The sequence below is a fragment of the Mustela lutreola genome, chromosome 1 (assembly GCF_030435805.1).
Source record: "Mustela lutreola isolate mMusLut2 chromosome 1, mMusLut2.pri, whole genome shotgun sequence".
Lineage (NCBI taxonomy): Eukaryota > Metazoa > Chordata > Mammalia > Carnivora > Mustelidae > Mustela > Mustela lutreola.
The window spans coordinates 226733862-226753667 of NC_081290.1; the positions used below are offsets into that span (position 1 = coordinate 226733862).

At 49.4% G+C, this 19806-nt stretch overlaps 1 protein-coding gene across 1 annotated transcript in view; it reads left to right on the plus strand.

Annotated features, from left to right (window-relative positions):
• The window catches only part of TENM4 (teneurin transmembrane protein 4), a 721609-nt gene that overhangs the window by 348274 nt on the left and 353529 nt on the right, over positions 1-19806 (plus strand). The window contains exon 6 of the mRNA XM_059187848.1: positions 456-725. Coding sequence (XP_059043831.1) covers positions 456-725 — 270 coding nt within the window. The remainder of the gene's footprint in view (positions 1-455; positions 726-19806) is intronic.

Sequence of the window (19806 nt, forward strand, 5' to 3'; positions counted from 1 at the left end):
TGCAGCTTTCTGCCAGGTCCTCCCTGGACTGGACATCAGTTTAACAGACATCTCTTGAGCCTGTACTGAGTGCTGGGCAGGGGCATTTAGGAATGAGTCTGACATGGTCTCTGTATCCACTGTGGGCAGCAGCAGCGGAAGGGTCAGGCCCATGACCCTACTGTGTGGGACGCCTGGGGCCAAGGCCTCTTGGAGGGAGCTTGACTGCAAGAAGCAATGACTGCCGCGTAAGGTGTAGATGTTAGGGGCGACTTCACAAGGGAGGTGCTGTGCGAGGTAGGCCTTAAAGGATGGGGAGGGGTTGGGCTGATGGGGGAGGGTCAGAGAAGCCATTTAGGCAGAGAGGCCTGTGCGGGGAACACCATGCCAGCTCCAAAGACAACAGTGAATCCGTGTTGAGGGGTCCGGTTTCTGGCGGGATGACCCTAACCAAGTTCATCTGCCTTTCCTCCCAGGAGCCAACTTCAGCCTGCGGGAGCTGGGGCTGGGAGAGGTGACACCCCCTCATGGGACCCTGTACCGGACAGACATAGGCCTCCCACACTGCGGTTACTCCATGGGGGCCAGCTCCGACGCTGACATGGAGGCCGACACTGTGCTGTCCCCCGAGCACCCCGTGCGGCTGTGGGGCCGGAGCACACGATCGGGGCGCAGCTCCTGCCTGTCCAGCCGAGCCAACTCCAACCTCACGCTCACCGACACGGAGCACGAGAACACCGAGACTGGTGAGTGGCCTGCGTGACCCATGCCAGGCGCCTGGATCTTGAGGCCAGGCTTTTCATGACGATATTGATTTTCTGCTCCATTGCGGGGGCTTGGGTGACATTGGTGAAAGATTGCTTTGCTCTCAGGGGTCAGAAGTCAGAGCCTCTGCACAGTCACATGAAATACCCACCCGCTGGTGACACGCCAGAGACTGGGTCGCTGTTCTTCATTTTCAGATCAGGGGGAGCCTAAGGCCCGGGGTGGTTACTTGCAAGGTGCCTCTGTATGGGGGAGCAGCGGTAACCAGTCCCCGGTGGCTTGTTGTCCGTCATGTCAGCCATGTCTGGTCCTGCCCGGATTCTGCTCAGTCTTCAGCCTCCAGGGGCTCCGCGGTCCTGGGCAGTTGCCACAGGTGCACCCTGCCCCAGGGTCTTATGCTGGTCAAAGCACGGCCTTCAACAGAATCTGTCACATCAGGGTCACAAAACTTGAGGGGTTACTCCTGCTTTCCCTTGATCTCAGCTGCAGATCTGAGGACACACAGGCTGTGGACTCTAGCCCCGTCTCACCCTGCAGCCCTTCTTCCAAAGCCTGAGTGATGCTGTGGGAAAAGAAGGCAGCTAGTTCACATGCCTCCTTTTTCAGGTGAAAGGAAGGGAACCTGGTTTCAGAATTTGCCTCCTTCCTTTTGGGACCTTGTTAACAGGTGTCCGAGGAGCTCTAGGGTTAGACACAGCCCTGCGGGGCGCTACTTAAGCAATCTCCCTTCTCTGGGGCTTTGTTCCCCGCCATGCTCCAGGCAGTTCTGTGGACACAGGGCAGAACTGAGGAGCCACCTGCTGGGTCTAGCAACCAAGTCCTGTGGGGGTGGCAGAGACCAGGGACAGCCTCTCTGCCCAGGGGAGGAGAGGGCTTTTGTTTCTCAGAAGTCTGATGAGAGGGGTCTGCTGGTGCTCCTGTACCAGAGTGAGAAGGGCAATGTGAGTGAAAACTGGGCCAAGCCAGGCACCGGTGCCCCCTACTGGTTTCCAGCTCCAAATGCAGGCTCTTGGTGATCGCTGTCCAGGATCCCCCAGACTCAGGGTGGGGACCATGTCAGAGGCGAAAGTTAAGGCAGTTTATTCTTTGAAAAGGAGGCTCTAGGCATAGCACAATCCCAGATTTGGAGTCAGGCAGGAGCCCAGGGAAAGTCAGAGTCAGGTGGGAAATTTATTTCCCGAAAGAGTCAGGTACAGCAGAGTTCCAAATACCCATTCCACCATTTCTCCCGGAGAGCTTGGAGGTTTCCTAGGGAAACTGTGCACCTTTCTGAGGGCTAGATGCTGGCTTGGCATTGTCTCCCTCCCTTGGCCCCCAACCAGCCCTGTGAGTGGGCCAGTGACCTAAGTACCTGAAGGAGATACCCCCCTCTGCAATGACAAGCCATCCACTGTCCTTCATCCACCTTCTCATTAAGGCCCAAGCCAAGCCAGCAGCCCCTTCTCCCACCACTCCCACCATGCGCTGAACCAGAGCAGGGACTTGATGTGTAAGGCCTGTACAGAGAAAATGGTCTCTGATTAGGAGGCTGGAAACCTCAGTTCCCTCACTGCCCTGGGGTGTGCCACTGGATAAGTTGGATCCTTTCTCTGGACCTCCATTTCTTCAACTATAAAATAAGCAGTTTCAACCAAATCTGCATTTCCTGTATCTTAGAATGTTAGTAGTGCTTAGGTTGGTGAGGGGATGACAGTAAGAAAGCACTCTGTGGTCAAATAATGTGAGAAACACTACGTTGAATGAATTCAAACCAATTTCTTTACTGCAGGACTTGTCAGAGCCTTTAATCTTTTAAAATGTGCATGCTAATGGGTAAACCACCAAGGAGCGATAGAGGCCGCATTCCCCCAGTTGATTGGAGCATGGAACCCTTTGTTCTCAGAGTGTCTGATGGGTTCAGTGTTCGGATGAACACCTTTGGGAATAACTGGACTGGATGACCTGCAGGCCTTTCTGGATGTGGGGTTCTGGGACCCGAGGTGCTTACATTCAGATGAAGGTGCACAAGAAGGAAAGGATAGTAGTGACACTGTCAGTGAGCAGCTGCTGCTGAATGGTAGACCCCAAGCACAGTGCTGGTGCTCTAGTTCTCCTATTTCATCACTCCCCCCACCACAACGCCCCTTTGAAGTAGGTTTTTTTAATCCCCTTTGCACAGAATAAGGAAACTGCACCAAGGGATTAAGATACCTGCCAGTCACACAGCTAGCAAGATAGGATTTGAACTCAGGTCTGTATGGCTCCAGAATCTTTCTTCTCATAGTCCTGGTGCCAGTGCATTCCCTCTGCAGCAAAAGGCTAAGGTTGTTTGTCCTTTTGAAGGCTTCTTGCCAAGGTGACAAATGATCATTTTTCCACAAAGTCATGACAGAGTGAGGTGCACGCCGCCCACATTATTGTGTATTCCCTGAGAGCTGAATTACAACCGAATTAAGCCTCTGTTCGGTGATAATGACAGAGTCGAGGAGCCTGAAAAGCTTCAGCCTTTGATAACGGGGACGGGAAATGGCTGCCTGCTTCCTCTGGCCAGGCCGCCTCCTCCTTCTGATCGTTCGTTTCGATACTGGCTGCAGCCCTTAGTCCTCGCTGTACTCAGGGCAGACAAGCAGGTGAAGGTGGGCAGATGAGCCTCACAAAGACCCCCTGGCCTCCACAGCCCCTCCAGGCCCAGACTCCCCGAGCCCAGACACACACAGATGCCCATGTTCCTGTCCACCTGCCCAGAGGTGGGAAGCTATACTCATAGCTGTGTCCTACTTGGGTCCAGCTAGTGACAGGAAATCGTACTGGCAGTGCATGTGCCATAGGAATGACTCCCTTTTATCTGCAGAGGAGGTCGACAGTATTCTTGTTCACACCGTTGTCTCTCCAACTTGCAGCTGAGGGACCCGGGAGGTGACGATGGAAAGAGCTGGAGCCAGGCCCTTCGCAGGAGTCTGGTTCTGTCCTGGCTGCTCTCCCTCCCTTCTCCCTGGCCCTCTCATCTCTATCTTCCTCTCCTGCCCTCCTCTCTTTGTCTTGCATTCCTCTCCAGCCCCAGTTCTTCTTCTTTGACGAGAACTCAGGTCTTACTACCAGAACAGGGCTCTGTCACACTGGGTGCACTGGCCAGCCCCTCACTGTGTGGCTGCTCTTTGGGAGTACAGGGGAGCCACACTGAGGGCCTGCTTGTGTCAAGCCACTGCTCACTTGCGATTGCCATTAATCCTCATGACGATGCCATGGCATTCCCATCTCCCAGATGGGAAAACAGTCTCCACAAAGGTCGGCTGACTTGGCAGAAACTATGTGGGTGGTTAAGTCAGCAGGTCAGCTTAGCCAGGGTGGGAAGTCAGATCTCCCCAATCCTATAATCTGAGTGCTTTGCCCAGCTCCACTTGAATCAGTAAGTGCTGGATTCTCAAATATGTGACCAAGTTCTCTGAGATCCTTACCAAAGGTGGAATGCAAAGTAACCCACAGCGACTTCCAGCCACGGGAAGGAACGTCCATTCTGCCTCCCCGCCCGGCCTTGCATTAGTCAATAGTAATTGTCAACAGTATTGATAGTGGTGGAGGCTTTTGCTGAGGTCACAGTGATGCTGCACGCAGCTGCCATCAATAATAACTTTTATGGGGTCCATTAAAGGCAATTTCTGCCCCTGAAGGTTAATGTCAGCAGCTTTTATGTCACTGCTTAATATCTAAAATAAATACAGGATTGACTGGGTAACGGAAACACAAATCTTCCATCCCAGGGCCATCAGGCAGAGCCAGCCCTCGGGCCTCTCCTGCTGAGGTGGGGCCAGCAAGCTAAGGGACAACAAGATGTTGGCGTCAAGCCAGGCACACAGTGGCGCTCAATAAATGTTTTTTCACAAAGCAATGGTTATGGTCCGAGCTCCATTCCCAACCACTGGGTCACAGCGTCTCTGTTGTAGATTCCTGTTGACATTTGTTCTCCATCTATCCCAAGCTCCCTCGGTGTGCTGGGCATTATTCTGGAATCAGGAGCCTGGATGAATAGCAGGGAGGTGGAGACATGACAGACATCCCTGTGTCTCTGTCTGCAGTGGAGGGATAGCAGGCACCATGGCTGGGTCAAAAGAGCAGTGGCTCTGGAGTCTAGTGAGGAGACCCGGCCTCATAGCCTCGCAGTGCCACGTTCGGCTCTGAAACCTTGGGTGAGTCCCCCGTCCTCCCCAAGTCACAGTTCCCTCATTTCTGAAACAACACAGCTGTGGTTACTAGGGACGGAGAGGAAGGGGATGGGGAGTTGGTGTTTAATGGATGCAGAGTTTCGGTTAGGGATGTTGCAGAAATTCTGCAAAGGAAGAGTCTGATGGCCATACTGCAGTGTGAATGTACTTAATGCCACTGAGTTGTATGCTTAGCCCTGGTTTAAAGGGTTATATGTGTTTTACCACAATAATAATTAAAAAAAAAAAAAACAGAAAAAGCATATCATCTTTCCTTGACGTGTTGCTATGAGCCTGTGCTACAACATAGTGAAGCATGTGGGGAAGCATGTGAAGCGTGTGGTCTGTGTTGGTCCTTAATTGATGCTAGCTCTTAATATTAATTTTTCAAGGAGCTGTAGCATGATGGTGAAAGTAGCCATTGGTTTTACCCTGAGGGTACAAAGGCTCATTCCTTCTTTCCACTCACGTTATGCACCTGGGCTTGAAGGCCAAGTAGGATTTCACTGAGCATCAAGGCTCTGAGAGAGACATTCCCAGCACAGGCAATTGCACAAGCCGGGGCTTAGAGACGTGTGAAGAGGCATGGTAGGTCTGGGGAATAGTGAGAATTTACTCTGTGCTTTAATCCCAGAGGCAAACTGAGAAATGCATCCAGAAAAGAGACGATGAAACAGAATCACGGTTACCCCCAAATTATCACGCAGTCTAGGTGTCAAAAGGGAAATTATTGGTTAACCTAATTAGGCAGCCAAATTGCTTATTCAGAGTCAGAAGATTAGGTGAGCATCTCCAAAGCACAGTGAGAAAGAAGCTCATTACCAGTTTAACTCAATTTATCCTCCACCCTCCCTGGCTCCATGCTCATGAGACATGGTTTAAAAAATCTATAAGAATATCTATCATTAATTCCCTAAGTGGCCAGAATACGGCAACTACCCAGCCATCTTGTAGGATAGGAAGCCGGGCCCCCTTGGCTTGAGGAGGGATTAGACATCCACATTTGACTTCTCTTCCCATGAGCTGGCCCACACCCACTCCCAAGAATGCAGAGGAATTAGGGATTAGACTCTCAGACTGGGCAGTAAAATGAGGGCTGTAAGGCCCTGAGTTCCACAAAGGATTAGAAAGGGCCTATTAGAGAATTTGGGAATCTGAGAATCAAGGAGCTAGAAGCCCCTTAGGGACATCAAGCCCATTGACTCAACCTTTCCTCAGTTTCTGGCCAAGGAAACAAATTCAGAGGGGCTAGGTGACTTCCTGAAGTTTGCACAGCTAATAATAAATGGTGGCACCAGGGTTTGAGTCCAAATCTGCCTCTCTCCAGTGCCCATTATCTTTCCTGACCACTGCATTCTACAGTTTGCTCTGTTTTATAGAAACTTTTTTGTTAGTTCAACATGTACCATATATATATAAAATCTGGGAGGTGATTCTCAATGTTTCCAGAACATAAAATTCTTCGTCAGGATTGGAAGCTTGCAGGAAAGACAGAATTCATAACCCCTTAGAGCTGATTTGGAGCTGGAGATCATACCGGGCCATTCTCAGATTGTGAGGTCCTGGAGAAAAGACATTTTAAGTAGGATCATAGAAGTTTAAGAGAAAAATTCCAACCAGAAGAAGTACTGGCCCCCTGGGCTTTGAGGGGTAGAAAAGACTGACAGGTAAAAAGGGACAAGAAAGGGTGTTCTGACAAGGCATGAAGATGGACAATGAGTCTGGCAGATAGGGGTACAACTAGGAATATGGGGACAGTGTGCTCAGAGGGAGGGCTGGAAAGTTAGCAGGATCACCCGTCATTTAACAATGGTTTATTGAGCACCTACCACATTTCCAGGCACTGTTTTAGATCTTGGGGTTCCAGCATGATCAAAACAGGCAAAACTACCCACTCCACAGTGAGGAGACTGACAATCAAGTATGAAAACTACATGATGCAGGATGTTTCCGGATGATAGGTGTTACAGAAAAGGGAACAGGGAATTTCAGGGTGAGAGCAAGGCTGCAGTTCTCAGTATGGTGGCCAAACAAAGCTTCTCTAAGAAGATGATATCTGAGGCATGGGAGTGAGTGGTGAGGACGTCTGGAAGAGACACGGTCCTGGCAGAAGGAAAAACAGGTTCAAGAGCCTTGAGGCAGAAGTGTGTCGTGTGTCTGGCTTGTTTGAAAAGCAACGAGACCATTGTGGTTGGAGTAGGGGAGGAGATCAAAGAGTTGATGTGGGGCAGGGCATTGCATGAACAAACGTGGGAGGGTCCTGAGCTGAGGAGTGACAGGCTCTGACAAATGCTATCACAGGAACATTCTGGAAGCTATGTTGAGTTAGACCCTGGTGGGCTACTATTATTATTGCTATAATCTGGGAGAAAGAGAATGGGGACTCAGACAAAGAGGAAGGTTGCAGGCAGTGAAGACGGGATCTGGGCCTGAAGAAGGGAGCAAGTGACCTCTTCCCTGGTCTACCCAGGGCCTTGTGGCAGTGAGGAGGACCTCCATACTCAGGTTCTGTGACTAAGATGGGCTCCTTCCTCTCATGCCACATCCCATGCTCTTTCGTGGCCTTGGTCATGAACCACATCCTTTGCTCATTCTTCATACCACATTCCAAGTTTCTAACCTTGCTTCCTGATTCCCACTCCCAGCCTTGCCCTATCCCCTCATGAAATTCGTGACACCATTTTTTCTTTTCTTTCTTTCTTTCTTTTTTTTTTTTTTTGGTTATAATTTTGGCTTTCCTTCACCCATTAATTCCAGCCCTTCCTTCTGCTCAGACTGCCTTGGTAAAGTCTAACACAGGGCCTCCTCTCCCTAACATCACATCTGCTAGAATTACCTGTGATCTAGAAGCCAGTATCTGACAGCCACTAACACTGTTGTTCTTGGGAGTTCCTTGTAAAAGGACTTTAAGAAGTCCTGGCCCAGTTAAAATGTGCCCCAATCCGCTCCCCACCCCTCCCCGGCTGTGCTCTGTTGCTCTCCCTGGTGGGCAGAGCATGCTAATACAAGAGCACCTGGCTTCTGACTTGGGAAGAGGAAAAGAGATAGGGAGATTCAAAGCTATGCTAAATTAAGATAGATTGCATTCTTGAAACTAGGTTAGGACCTGCTGTGTGCAGAGAGGTTCAGCAAACCACAGTTCTGCTTTCAATTTGAGCCAACACGATTTTCAATTCAATGGAAGCAATGATGTGCACAATGACAAACGTCCTACGAGAAGATGTTTTCTAGGCATTTTTTTTTCCCCACCAGTAAGTTCAGCTTTGTCTGGGGAGAATGGCTCAAGGAGTAGCTGGTGGTGGGAAAAGAGCTCCCTGCCCACAGGAGCCTAGTTCCAGTGCCAGGGTGTGCGGAGCCCGGGGACAAATTTGGTGTCAGTTTTAGGCTCTGTCACCAGTCCCGGTATGACCTTGAACCTCTCACTTCTCCCCTTTGGGCATTAGTTTCCCCAACAGCCAGATGGGTTTTTTGGAATCTCAGGCAGCAAGATGACTTGGAAGGAGAACGGTCTTTGGAGTTGAACTCGGAATCCCAGCTTAGCCACTCAGCAACTGGATGGTTTGGGGCAACCTACCGAGTCTCACTGAGCCTTGGTTTCTTCACCTGTAAAATGGGAACAAATGAGTGCTGAGCTCCCAAAGTTGTAACAAGCCTGCAAGGAGACTGTACACGTGAGAGAAACAGCACAGTGTGTTCCAAATTGTGGGTCATGACTGATCTTTAAATAAAAGGTGGGGCTCATCACCAGCATTTAGAATTGTAGTAACAAAGAGAACAGAGAAGAGGAGAACACAGTTCATAACGCATAGTAAGGTCAGTTGTTTTGTGAATTTTTAATTTAATTCTGCTTTACACACAGCATTGGTAGGAGGTTACAATATTTTTCTTATTGAGGAGTTGAGTGAGAAAGAAGTAAGTTTAAAAGATGGTACCAGGCACGTAGCAGGACTTTGTACGTGTCGATTCCTCTCCTTCAAGAACCCCTCAGCTTAAAGAGTCCACGATTCATGATGTCAGAGTCTTGTCCCAAAACTGTTGACATTGTATTTGGGGGGCTCCTTTACTGAGAACGAGTACAGATTTGGCAGGGCTTCGTGATTCAGTGGGGTTCAGGGATCAGATTGGCTTGCCCAGTGTCACATAGCTTGTATAGTGACAGCTGGCATCCCTGGTCTGTAGATCCCAGCCATTTTTCCTGTGAAAATGGCCAACGGGGTGGCTCATATGCCCTGGGGTTGCTATGAGCTGTGAGGACAGCAGGGAAAGCTGGCCCCCAGATGGGAAGAGCTGATTCAGGAAGCCCCAGGGGGCTGGAAGGGTCATCCCTGAATCCACAGGGCCCTCTGGGTCTCTGCTCAGCACAGAGGCAACTGGAGAGGAACCCCAGACAACAACATGTCGAGTGAAATTTGGCTTCCCCCAACTCGTGGATCTTGATTACAAATTCAATTACACACTATTACACACTAATCAAGCCAGGCAGATGGACCACAGTATAGAAATGGCTTTCTTTCCTTTGACTTCAGGCTGGAGAGAAGCCTGTGGAACAAAGCAGGGGAAGGGCTCTTGGGAGTTCATGGAGGCCTGATACATGAAGCACAGAGCAGAGTTTAACCGCGGCCACTCCCAGGATACGGAACTGGTCTCTGCAAACCCCACCACGTACCTCTTTAGGGAAGCAGTCTCAGAGGAGGCCAGACTCTCCCCCAAACTCCTCCCAAATTGGAAGGCCCGGCTTCTTGTGACAGTGGGAGAGCAGCAGTGGCAAAAAAAAAAGGCACTAAACTAGCAGCCAGAAGCCTCAGGTCTGATACTGGCTGTGTGCACTATTCAAGAGACAGCATGGCCAAGCAAATGGGACATGAGAAGAGAAGAGAAAAAAGCTAGCCTCCGTCATGGTGGAGGACAGTTCAAAACTACCTGCTCAAGAGCTCAGCCTTTCTCTCCTGAAGGCTGGAAGGAACCACAGAAAACATCTCAACAGGAGAGGTCAAAGGGGGCAAATTGCCTCAGACAGCACTCAGGTGGAATGATGTACCTCCCAAAATTCATATGCTGACACTCCAAGCCCTGCTGTGAGGGTATTTGGAGGTGGAGCTTTGGGGCGGTAATTAGGGTTAGACGAGGTCATGAAGGTGAGACCCTTCGTAGGAAGAGTGAGACGTTGCTCTCTCTATAAGAGTGTGCTGAGGGAGATCCATGGGAGCTCACGGTGGGAGGGCAGCCCTCACCAGAACCTCACCGTGCTGGCACCCTCCGCAGCTGTCAGAAACGTTTCTGTCGCTTAAGCCACCCAGTCTGTGGCGTTTTGTTATGGCAGCCCAGGCTGACAAAGACAGCCTTCAAAAGCTTCAGGAACTTGCCAGCCGGGAAGTCACAAAGCTGGTACCTCACACGGGACTGTCAAAATCCTGACCTCTTAACCCTGCCCGTTGCCTCACAGAGACAGACCTGCAGAACTATCTGGGTGCCTGACTGCCAGTGACTTGGTGGGTTAAAAAGGGGCTGATAGGGTGCCTGGGTGGCTCAGTGGGTTAAGCTGCTGCCTTCGGCTCAGGTCATGATCTCAAGGTCCTTGGATTGAGTCCCGCATCGGGCTCTCTGCTCAGCAGGGAGCCTGCTTCCTCCTCTCTCTCTCTGCCTGCCTCTCTGCCTACTTGTGATCTCTGTCTGTCAAATAAATAAAATCTTTAAAAAAAATTTTTTAAAAAAGGGCAAGACCATCGCCTCCGCAATAACAAAATAGAAACAAAACCCTTGATGTTTCACGCTTGGAGACACTAGCTCCGAAGTCAGACAGCCCTTTGGCTTCCTCGCTGTGTCACACTGTGTTACACAAGCAAGCTTCTGAAACTTTCCGTGCCTCAATGTCCTCACCTGCACAATGGGCATCATTCTCCTCCCTGCCTCATAGAGTGGTTATGAGAATTAAATGAGCTCAGAGACTGAAGCTCATGGAATCGTGCCTGGCACTCAGAAAGGTCTGTGTGAGCTTACACTGTTGTTGTTAACCGTGCAGCACTCTGGGAATGACAGAGTGTTTTCTCCTCTTGTTGAACATTTGCAACAACCTTGGGGGCAGATAACTCCGTCGTCCTTGTTTTGGAAGTGCTCTAAGATCACGGGGCTGCAAAGTGGTGGGATGGAATCCAGTCCCAGGCCCCTCTGACCCCACACCCACACACTGCCGTCCATAACGGGAACGGGCGGCTGGTCAGCCTGTCTCTCTCTGCCAATAAGGGCCCCCCAGCCACCAAGGCCTGATTTGCCTCCAGCCAGTTGCTCCCAGGCTGTGCGGTGAGAAAGATCTCAGCCCAGGCTATCTGTTCAAGAAGCAACTTCCCTTCAGATAAGGAGGTGAATCCTTTATGTTCCAAACAATGAAGAGGACTTTCGCCTCCACTACCCAGCTCTGAAATTAGTTTCCTGTGTTCAGCTTTGTCGGACCTTGGCTACAAAACAAATTGCTTTTCTGAATGTGCCTCCAAAAAGGAAATAATCATATGGAACAAGCCCAGTTTCAAGTGTGGTATAAACAAAGGGTGAGTGTTTGCCATTCTAGCTGCTTGTAAAGACGGAAGAGGGAGGAGAGAGTGGCCATCCTGGGCGAGAAGTGGGCTGTGAAAATGCAGAGGAAACTCTTGGATAGGAACCAAATGGGCTAAGTCAGAAGGCAGACAACACATCAGAAGTGAGACGCCCCAGGCATCTCTCTGCTCCTGCAGCCTCACTTGGTCACAAAAAAAGAGAGAGACTGCTCAAGTCCAGAGGATTTACCCTTCTTTCTGTGTGCATCTACAACTTTCCATCATTCATTACCTCAGCCCTAGAGTTAGCAGCGCTGAAAGATGCATTTTATTTGGAGAAAATATTATGTCATTTTTTTCCCCAGCTAGATTTAAAAAGCTCTTCAAAAATCTGCTGTGGCACTGGGCCATTATTACTCACATTTAGGGAGTGTGTAATAGCTCACAATGTCCTTTAATACCCAACATTTCATAAATTATCACATTATCTCCCTGGTCCCAGCACCTGAGCCTATACCCTGACTTTGAACCCTGACAATGGACGTTCAAACTTGGAGCCCACATGTGAGAAATGGGGGGGGGGGGGCAGTGCCCAAAGCTCAGTGAGTCATTAGAAGGACTCACGGGGCTAAGCATATAGTGGGACCCATGGCTGAGGTTTATTACAGCAGAAGGATACAAAGCAAACCAACAAAGAGAAAAGGAGCTGAGGGCGAACTCCAGAGGAAACCAGGCACGAGCTCCCAAGCATTCTCTCCCAGCAGGGTCACACAGGGTGAGTACCCAGCAATAAGTAGTAATGACATGCAAAGCACAGTCTACCGAGAAGCTCGAGAGCCACCCTGTGCCCAGGGATTTTATCAGATGGCTGGCTGCATCACTGCCTTCTGCCTAGCTCGTGCCCAGATTCTAGCCTCTCAGAAGGAAAGGCTGCCATTACTTGTCCACGCAGTGTAGGCACCGTAAAGCCACTCTTACCCTTTAGGGAAGTTTTAATGTCAGGCCCAGACCTGTTTACCAGTCATGTTCCCAGACTCCTGCCTAGGGCCAGCCTTGACAGCACACCTTTCTCAGCCCCTGGTGCTGACTGTCCTGCGTGAGCCGCGTATAACTGGGAGACGACCCAGTGTAGACTTCTCAGGACAGCTTTGTAGCCCTTCGCTCTTTCTCTTTCATGTCGTAACACTCAGAGTGTGATTACCCATGTCATGAGACCTTGCTTAACCAAGAAAGTTAACTACTACGGCAACATGGGAGAAGAGAAAATGACCTGATGGATCTTCTGCAGGAAAAGAGACACGTGTTTAAATGCTGTCACAGTGGGCCCGGGGCCAGGGCTCTTTGGTCTGCAGTTGGATAGATGAGCTGGGGGTGGGGGGAGGGTTGTGGTGAAGCCGCATGCACAGCCGTAAGCACCCACATCACACGCTGGGCGGCCCGCTTGTGCCCCACGAATGCCATGGGGAAGCTGGTGTGGGCTCTAACCCGGAACTCTGGGTATGAGGAAGAGTGGCATGGACCCAGGCAGTATCCTGCAGAGTATTATGTGAGTGCCGGGAATGACCCTGGGTGGCCAGGAGAAGAAACCGTGCCGGAATAAAATGATTCCCAGGACCCCTATGGTGCCGAGCATCTGCCCAGCAAGAGCTGGACTCTCCTTCTCAGGAAGGAGAGTGGCTATCACAGTGGCCTCACACTACCTACCCATCCTGGAACACTGTTTTCAGGAATTCCAACAGCAATAATAATAATGCTCAGGGTCCTGGGGCCAGGACTCCTGCTTGATTCAGAAACAGGCTAGGGGAGAAAGCTTTACCTGGTGGTCGTGTGTAGAAAAGTCCCAGACCCCTTCTACTAGGGCAGGGAAAAATCAAAATATCTTTAATGCCTTCCAGCCAGAAACCACCAGAAGTTGCCCAGTAGTGAGTGAGTGGGGTTTGTGGACTCCTTCCAGTAAGAACAAAGGCACAACCTGGGGAGCCTTTGGGGGGCCCAGCAGAGGGTGTGAGAAGGAATGTACAGGGTTTGGCCCCATGTCAGGTGATTTGGAGTTGGGTTCAAGGAAGAGCGCTTTGCTCTGGATTGGCTACTGTCAGGTGGCAGAGGTAACTGTGCCTTGGTGTCTTATATCTTATATAGAACCCAGAAAGAATGAAGTCAGGTCAAGTGGTAACTGCCAGAGCAGCAGCTGTGACCCACAGTATCCCAGATCGGGGGGACGCTCAGTCATTTTGTGGCTTGGTTTGGACAGAGTTCCAGTTTCGTTGGAGTTAGAGGCATGATCACGGAGTGGTTTTTGTCTTAGTCTGTTCCAGTCAGAGCCCCCATCAGAAGCAGATATGTGAGATTGTCCAACAGGAGAGAGCCACGCTGGCTCCTGGCTGCCGGGGACTGCTTTGTGCTTTTCTCCTTCTCGTCCCAAATCAAGAGACAAGGGAACAGACCCACAATACCAGGATGGCGGCTTGCTTCCAGAGCCTTCAGTGACCTGTGTCCATGGTAAATCTCAGTATCTCAGGAAGATAATAATGAAAATTATTTAATACTCAGCACAATTATATAAAGCAAGTACTATTAAATACTTATTTAAAAATATGGCTCAAGAAATAATACACGTTGTTTATGTAGTCCTTATTATTGGTCGAGCCTCTTTACCTAATCTCATTTCAGCCTCTTAATATCTCTGTAAGGTTGGCATTTTGTTTTTGGCAGATTAGGAAATAGAGGCCTGGACAGGGTAAGTGGCTTACCTTGAGGACACCTAGGTAAGAAATGGTGAGGGCTGAATTCAAATGTGGATCTGCCAACTCCCAAACCTATGGATTTCCCCTGTCGTAGGCCTCATTGACACATGGCTACCTACGGCAGTGACAGAGATGACTTTCCAAGCTATGGCGGAGACTGATCTTAGTCCAAAGAGCATGATAGCTCTGGAACTCATCTGAAGGATGTTTACAGACGGGCAGTGGGGGGAAGTGAGGGGTCAAGACCACAGAGTGGCACAGGCCACCCACACCCAGACCCCAGCAGAGTATGGCGGTTCCTGAGAGCTGCTGTCATGGGCCCAGCAACGGGAGCTCCTCCTGGCATCCCCCAAGAGGGACGATCTATTTCGGGGATGAGGGAGGTGAGCTGGATCTATTTTTTTTTTTTTTTAATTCTTGCACAGTTGGCAGATTAATATGAAAAGGAGCTGCCTATTATCAATTAACTTCGTATTCCACCACAACGATGTCTTAATGAAACTCGTATGTATAGCTCAGAAGCTGGGGTGGGAGTTTGAAGTAGGAGTGATGGTTCACCTTGCCATCCCCTTCAGAGGGACAGCGTTGTTTGACTGGGGGAGGGAGATGAATTTGAAGACCTGCTGAAGTTGGTGCCTTGGCCAGAGGCATCATTTTTCCTTCAGTAGTCCATTTTGTATTTCACTAGCAAGCTTTTCACAGATCTTTGTAGCTGTAGGCAAGTCCATGGTTCTTTCATCTGTTTTAGTATCATCAGGGCCTGGTCCATGAGCTTGTGCAAATAGGGATAGCTTAGAACACTTTGTACAGAATTTGGGGAACAATCACACCCATGTTTTGGAGGACTAGACTGAGGCCCAGAAAGCAAACAGGAAAGGGCTCTAACACTTACCGGATGCTCTGTTGGTTTCCTAGGGCTATTGTAACAAAACACCACTAAGCAGAGCCTTGAAACAGAAGGAACGTATTGCCTTGCAGTCCTGGAGGTTAGAGGGCTGAGATCAAAGTATGGACAGAGCCACGTTCCCACTGAAATGTGCAAGAGCGTCTTTCCTGGTGTCTTCCTAGTTTCTGATGGGTTGCTGGCGATCATTGGCACTCCTTGGCTTGCCACAACAGGATGGCAGTCCCTGTCTTCTTTGATACCTGGTGTTCTCTCTATACGTCTCTGTCTTCGCATAGCCGTTTTCAGCTAAGAAGATCAGTTGTGGTGAATTAGAGGCCCAGCCTAAGCCATCATCTTAACTCATTCCATCTGTAATGACCCTATTTCCCCATCCTGGGATGCTCGGAGTTAGGACTTCATCTTAGAGGGTTCAGGCTACCCTCCCAAAATACCCCAGAATGGATGACTCACACAATATACACTTACTTCACACATTTTTGGAGGCTGGGAAGTCCAAGACCAAGGCGCCAGCAGATTCAAGTGTCCTGTTAGATGGTGCCTTCTTGCTGTGTCCTCACATGGCAGAGGGGTGAGGGAGCTCTCGGGGGTCCCTCGAGAAGAAGGGAGGGGTCCTCCCTTCTTCTTGAGGGCCGCTGACCTAATTACCTCCCAAAGCTCCACCCCTGAAACTATCGCATTGGAAGCTAGCACTCCAACCTATGAATTTTAGGGGGACACAAACATTCTGTTTATAGCAGACTTCAATTTCTCTGGTTCAGGTGGGGTGGCTAATTCAATCCGTGACAGATGTTTATGAGGTGCTAGGCACTTGACACCCTTCGACCCCACTGCCCCTCAGCAACCTGGCTCCTAAGTGAATTTGGATTCTTTGTGCCCTATGAATGGTAAAGAGGAGAAACTGTTCTAGTCTGAATGCCATACCAATTGTGACTCTCTATGCTGAATTCTAGGGCTCCTAAGGCCTAACTCCAACTTCCCTCTCTCTCCATGGCACATAACACCTCACAGCTTGAGCCAGAGGGGTCAGAACACCAAATTTTAAGCCTCATCTAAGCAGGTGAGCCCCTTCACTAGAGATGTGGGAGCCATAGAGAAGATTCCCACCTGAGACGACATGGTGACTAGGGGACTTTGCCGTTAATAGCAGGGAGTGCATGTGCAAATGTGTGTGTGTTGTGTTCAAGGACTCTGCTAAGTGGCTGGTTGGAGCATGGGGGGCGGGGTAGGAACGCGTGTATGTGTGGGATTGTCAGTGAAAAGGACAGATCTACTTGATGGTGGGTAAGTACAACCATACACATGGTGACGCATGTGTCATAGTGTTAGCAGGGGAATTAACATGCCACTGCCTGGTGGAACACGTGAACAGGAGTGAACAGGTTTGCCTGCACGTGGAGTATGTCCATGTGAGCGAGGGAGTGGGTGGGATTTCTGCCAGATCCCTGCTGTAGTTTAGAATCAGCCAGCAGCCAGAGGTGAAGCCTTTCCTTCTAGAAAGATGGGTAAGAAATGCTTTGGGGACCTTTTTTTATTTGGGAAAAAAAGAGAAAGAGAGAGAGAGGCATCATCCAGTTAGTGGTAGTTAATTAGGAACAGATCCCAGGGAAGCTGCGTGTGCCGCAGCACCGATAAATCACTCATTAACTGTCCATGGCTGCCTGTCTCCAAGTCGGGCTTCTCTGTAGCTGGAGCTCAGTGGCGCCCAGGCCAGGGCCTTCCCACTGTAGAGGAGTCAGATGGGAAGGGACGGTGTATATCCCAGACCCTGGCCTGTCCGTGTCCCCAGGAGGCGCTACATAGGAGAAAGGGTGGAGCCCCCCATTCACTGGTTCATGGACTCAAGGCCAAGTTTCTATGCATCCCCTTCCCTCCACCATTCCCCAGGACCCTTCATCTCTCACCATTCTGGGTTGATTCAGACTCCAGTTCAAGTGTTCCTGGTCACAGCCTCTACTGCAGCCTTGCACATGCGTGTTAGAGCTGATGCTGTGTGTCTCCTTGTGTCTCACATAGAAGAGAGCAGGGGGTGGGTACTCAGCACACAAATTCTTGCTTGACCCGCCCCTGCCAATTTAGTTACCAAAGTAATACCCCGGCAATATTTTAAAGTATTAAATTTAGCTAAAACCACCATAGACTTTCCCATAGGACGGGGGCAGGGAAGTAACTGCTCAAAGGGTTCAGAGGTCTTGTGGGGTGATAAAATGTTCCAGAGTGGATAGTAGTAAAGGTTGTACAACATTGGGAATGTACAAAATGCCACTGAATCATACACCTTAAAATGGTTACAATGGGAAATTTTGTGTTATGTATTTTTCTATAATAAAAAAGTACTTAAAAAAGAAAAAAAAACCACCAACCTAGAGCACCTTATTCATCCATTCCTTCAACACACTGATGGAGTCCATCTGTAGGATGAAGCCCCAGGAGATACAGAAGTGTTTGGGAATGGGACATGCATATAGACATACCGCCAACGGACGTTTCCTCTTTTAATACAGTGTAAAACAGGGGAAGTTGCCATATTTGCCCTTACTTTATACGTGAGCAAGGAATCACAAAGGCAAGGGGCTTGCCCGGAATCACAGAGCTCCTAAGTGAGGGAAGAGGGTATAAGCCAGAGTCTATCTGCTACACAGCCCATCCTGCTTTCAGCACTGTGTGTTTCCTCTGAGGTTCAGGGCCAGTGCTCACAAGTTACCTTGGGAATAATAGCTGACGACTGAAGAGCCCATGTGGACAGCAAACCAGACATTGCCAAGGACAATTCCTCCACCAGCTCCTCCGATTAAAGGCTACCATCTCTCCTCCCTCAAATCCCTGCCTTCCGGGCTGCCCCCCTGCGCCCCCCAACCATACTCCATCCGCAGTACTACCGACAGACATGCTGATCTTACCGACAGACATGCTGATCTTTCTAATCTGATTAGCTGCATGCTCCTTAGAGATGTTTGTGTCGGCTCCCTGTCCACCTTGCTAAGCAGTAATTTCAGGAAACTGACTTTCCAATGACATTCTTTAGGTTTCTGTTTACTTTTTAAAATACGTAGAATCAATCCAAATCTCACAGTCTCTGCTTTTGTACTTAACAGAAATGTGTTGAAAAACTTAAGGGATAATTACTGAGTATTTTCCCAATGTATAAAAAGATACTTGGTCAAATGAGGTCATTCTTTAACTGGTTGAGGTGTGGGGTACCGGGAGGGGGGGCGGAACTGGGTCTCAGAATTAGAACACTTTGGTTTAGGGAGCTTAGGGATCCCCATCTTTGGGGCCAAATCCAGATGTTGCTCTGGAAGCATGAAGTTCAAAGACGGTAGTATTATGGGTTGATGGAAAACTGGCAAAAATATGTCCCCTGGTGTCCTTCCTCCAGACACTGAGACATAAACCAGGATTTCTTGTAGTTTTGGTTGGCATCCATACAGAGATATTTCAGAGAGATGAATCACAGGTTAATCTTGCCTCTGGAGTCAAATAGAGATAAAGAAGAGCAGTCCACTGCAGTGGGGGCAAGGAAGGTACAGGGGTGGTAATTCTAAGCTACTTTCTATTGACTCCAGATCTCATGTTCCTTTCCCTAGGCTGCTTTGTTCATTCATCCATTCCTGCGTTCATTTGTCCATCAAATGTTTATGGAGAACCTGATAATTCTAGGTCCTGTTTTAGTGACTATAGATGGAAATCAGATTTCTGTAGTAATCAGTATAGGTTAATTTATGTTGCAGTAACAAACAACCCTCATATCTTGGTAGCTTAACAGAGTTTCTTTCTCATGTTGTGTATTCAGTGTGCATCAGGGCTGTGGGGAAAAGGTTTCTTCCACACCATCTCTCAAAACCCAGGCTGAGCAAGGCTCCACCGTCTTGTAGCTGCACTCTCTGGAGCCAGTGGCCTTTGTGGTTGCTTTTCACAACCCGATGTGGGCGTATGTCCTCACCTAACTGCAAGGGAGCAGGGATGTGTGCTCCTCCTATGTGCCCAGAAACAGAAGACAACCAGATTGGTAAGCACCAGAGAATAAAAAGGGCTGGCATATGAACATAGTTGAATACCTGCCCTTGAGATGTTTCCATCCAGTAGAAGAGATTAGCAGGTGGACCTAACAGCTGAAGAAGTAGAGAGTGTGCTGGAGAGGGGGAGGGGAGTTGTGATGTGAGATCTGAGAAGGCAGAGCCATGCACTGGAATCTTTCAGGGTGGAGGTGTGGGGCTGCGGGCAGTCTCGCCACAGCACACCATAGCATTCATACATGCACGTACTGTGTGTTGGCTAAAGTGTATGGGGGGTGGTTTGGGTGACAAGAGGCAAGTTCAGATAAGCTGGGCCTTGGGCAGCACCTGTAGGTATTTGAACCTTATTCTGCAAAGGAGGGAAAGCCATGGAAGGGCTTTCGCTAAGAAAGTGTTTGTGTTTTGGAAAGATCACCCTGGATTCCACACAAAGGAGAGAGAGTGGCAGATGGTGCCACACAAAATCAGAGTCATGGTCACAGGGACAAACTTGAGAGGTACATAGGCAAAAGGACTGCTAAGATTTGGTGACCAGATAAATGTCACCTGTGGGAGAAGAAATGACTAGAATCTGGTGACCCCATTTTTGCTTGGGGTAATTGTGGATGCAGTAAGGAAATGCTGGAGCACATGAGGGGGCAAAGTTAAGAAGCTGAGTGTTAGATATTGCCGAGCTTGAAGAGCCTCTGGAAC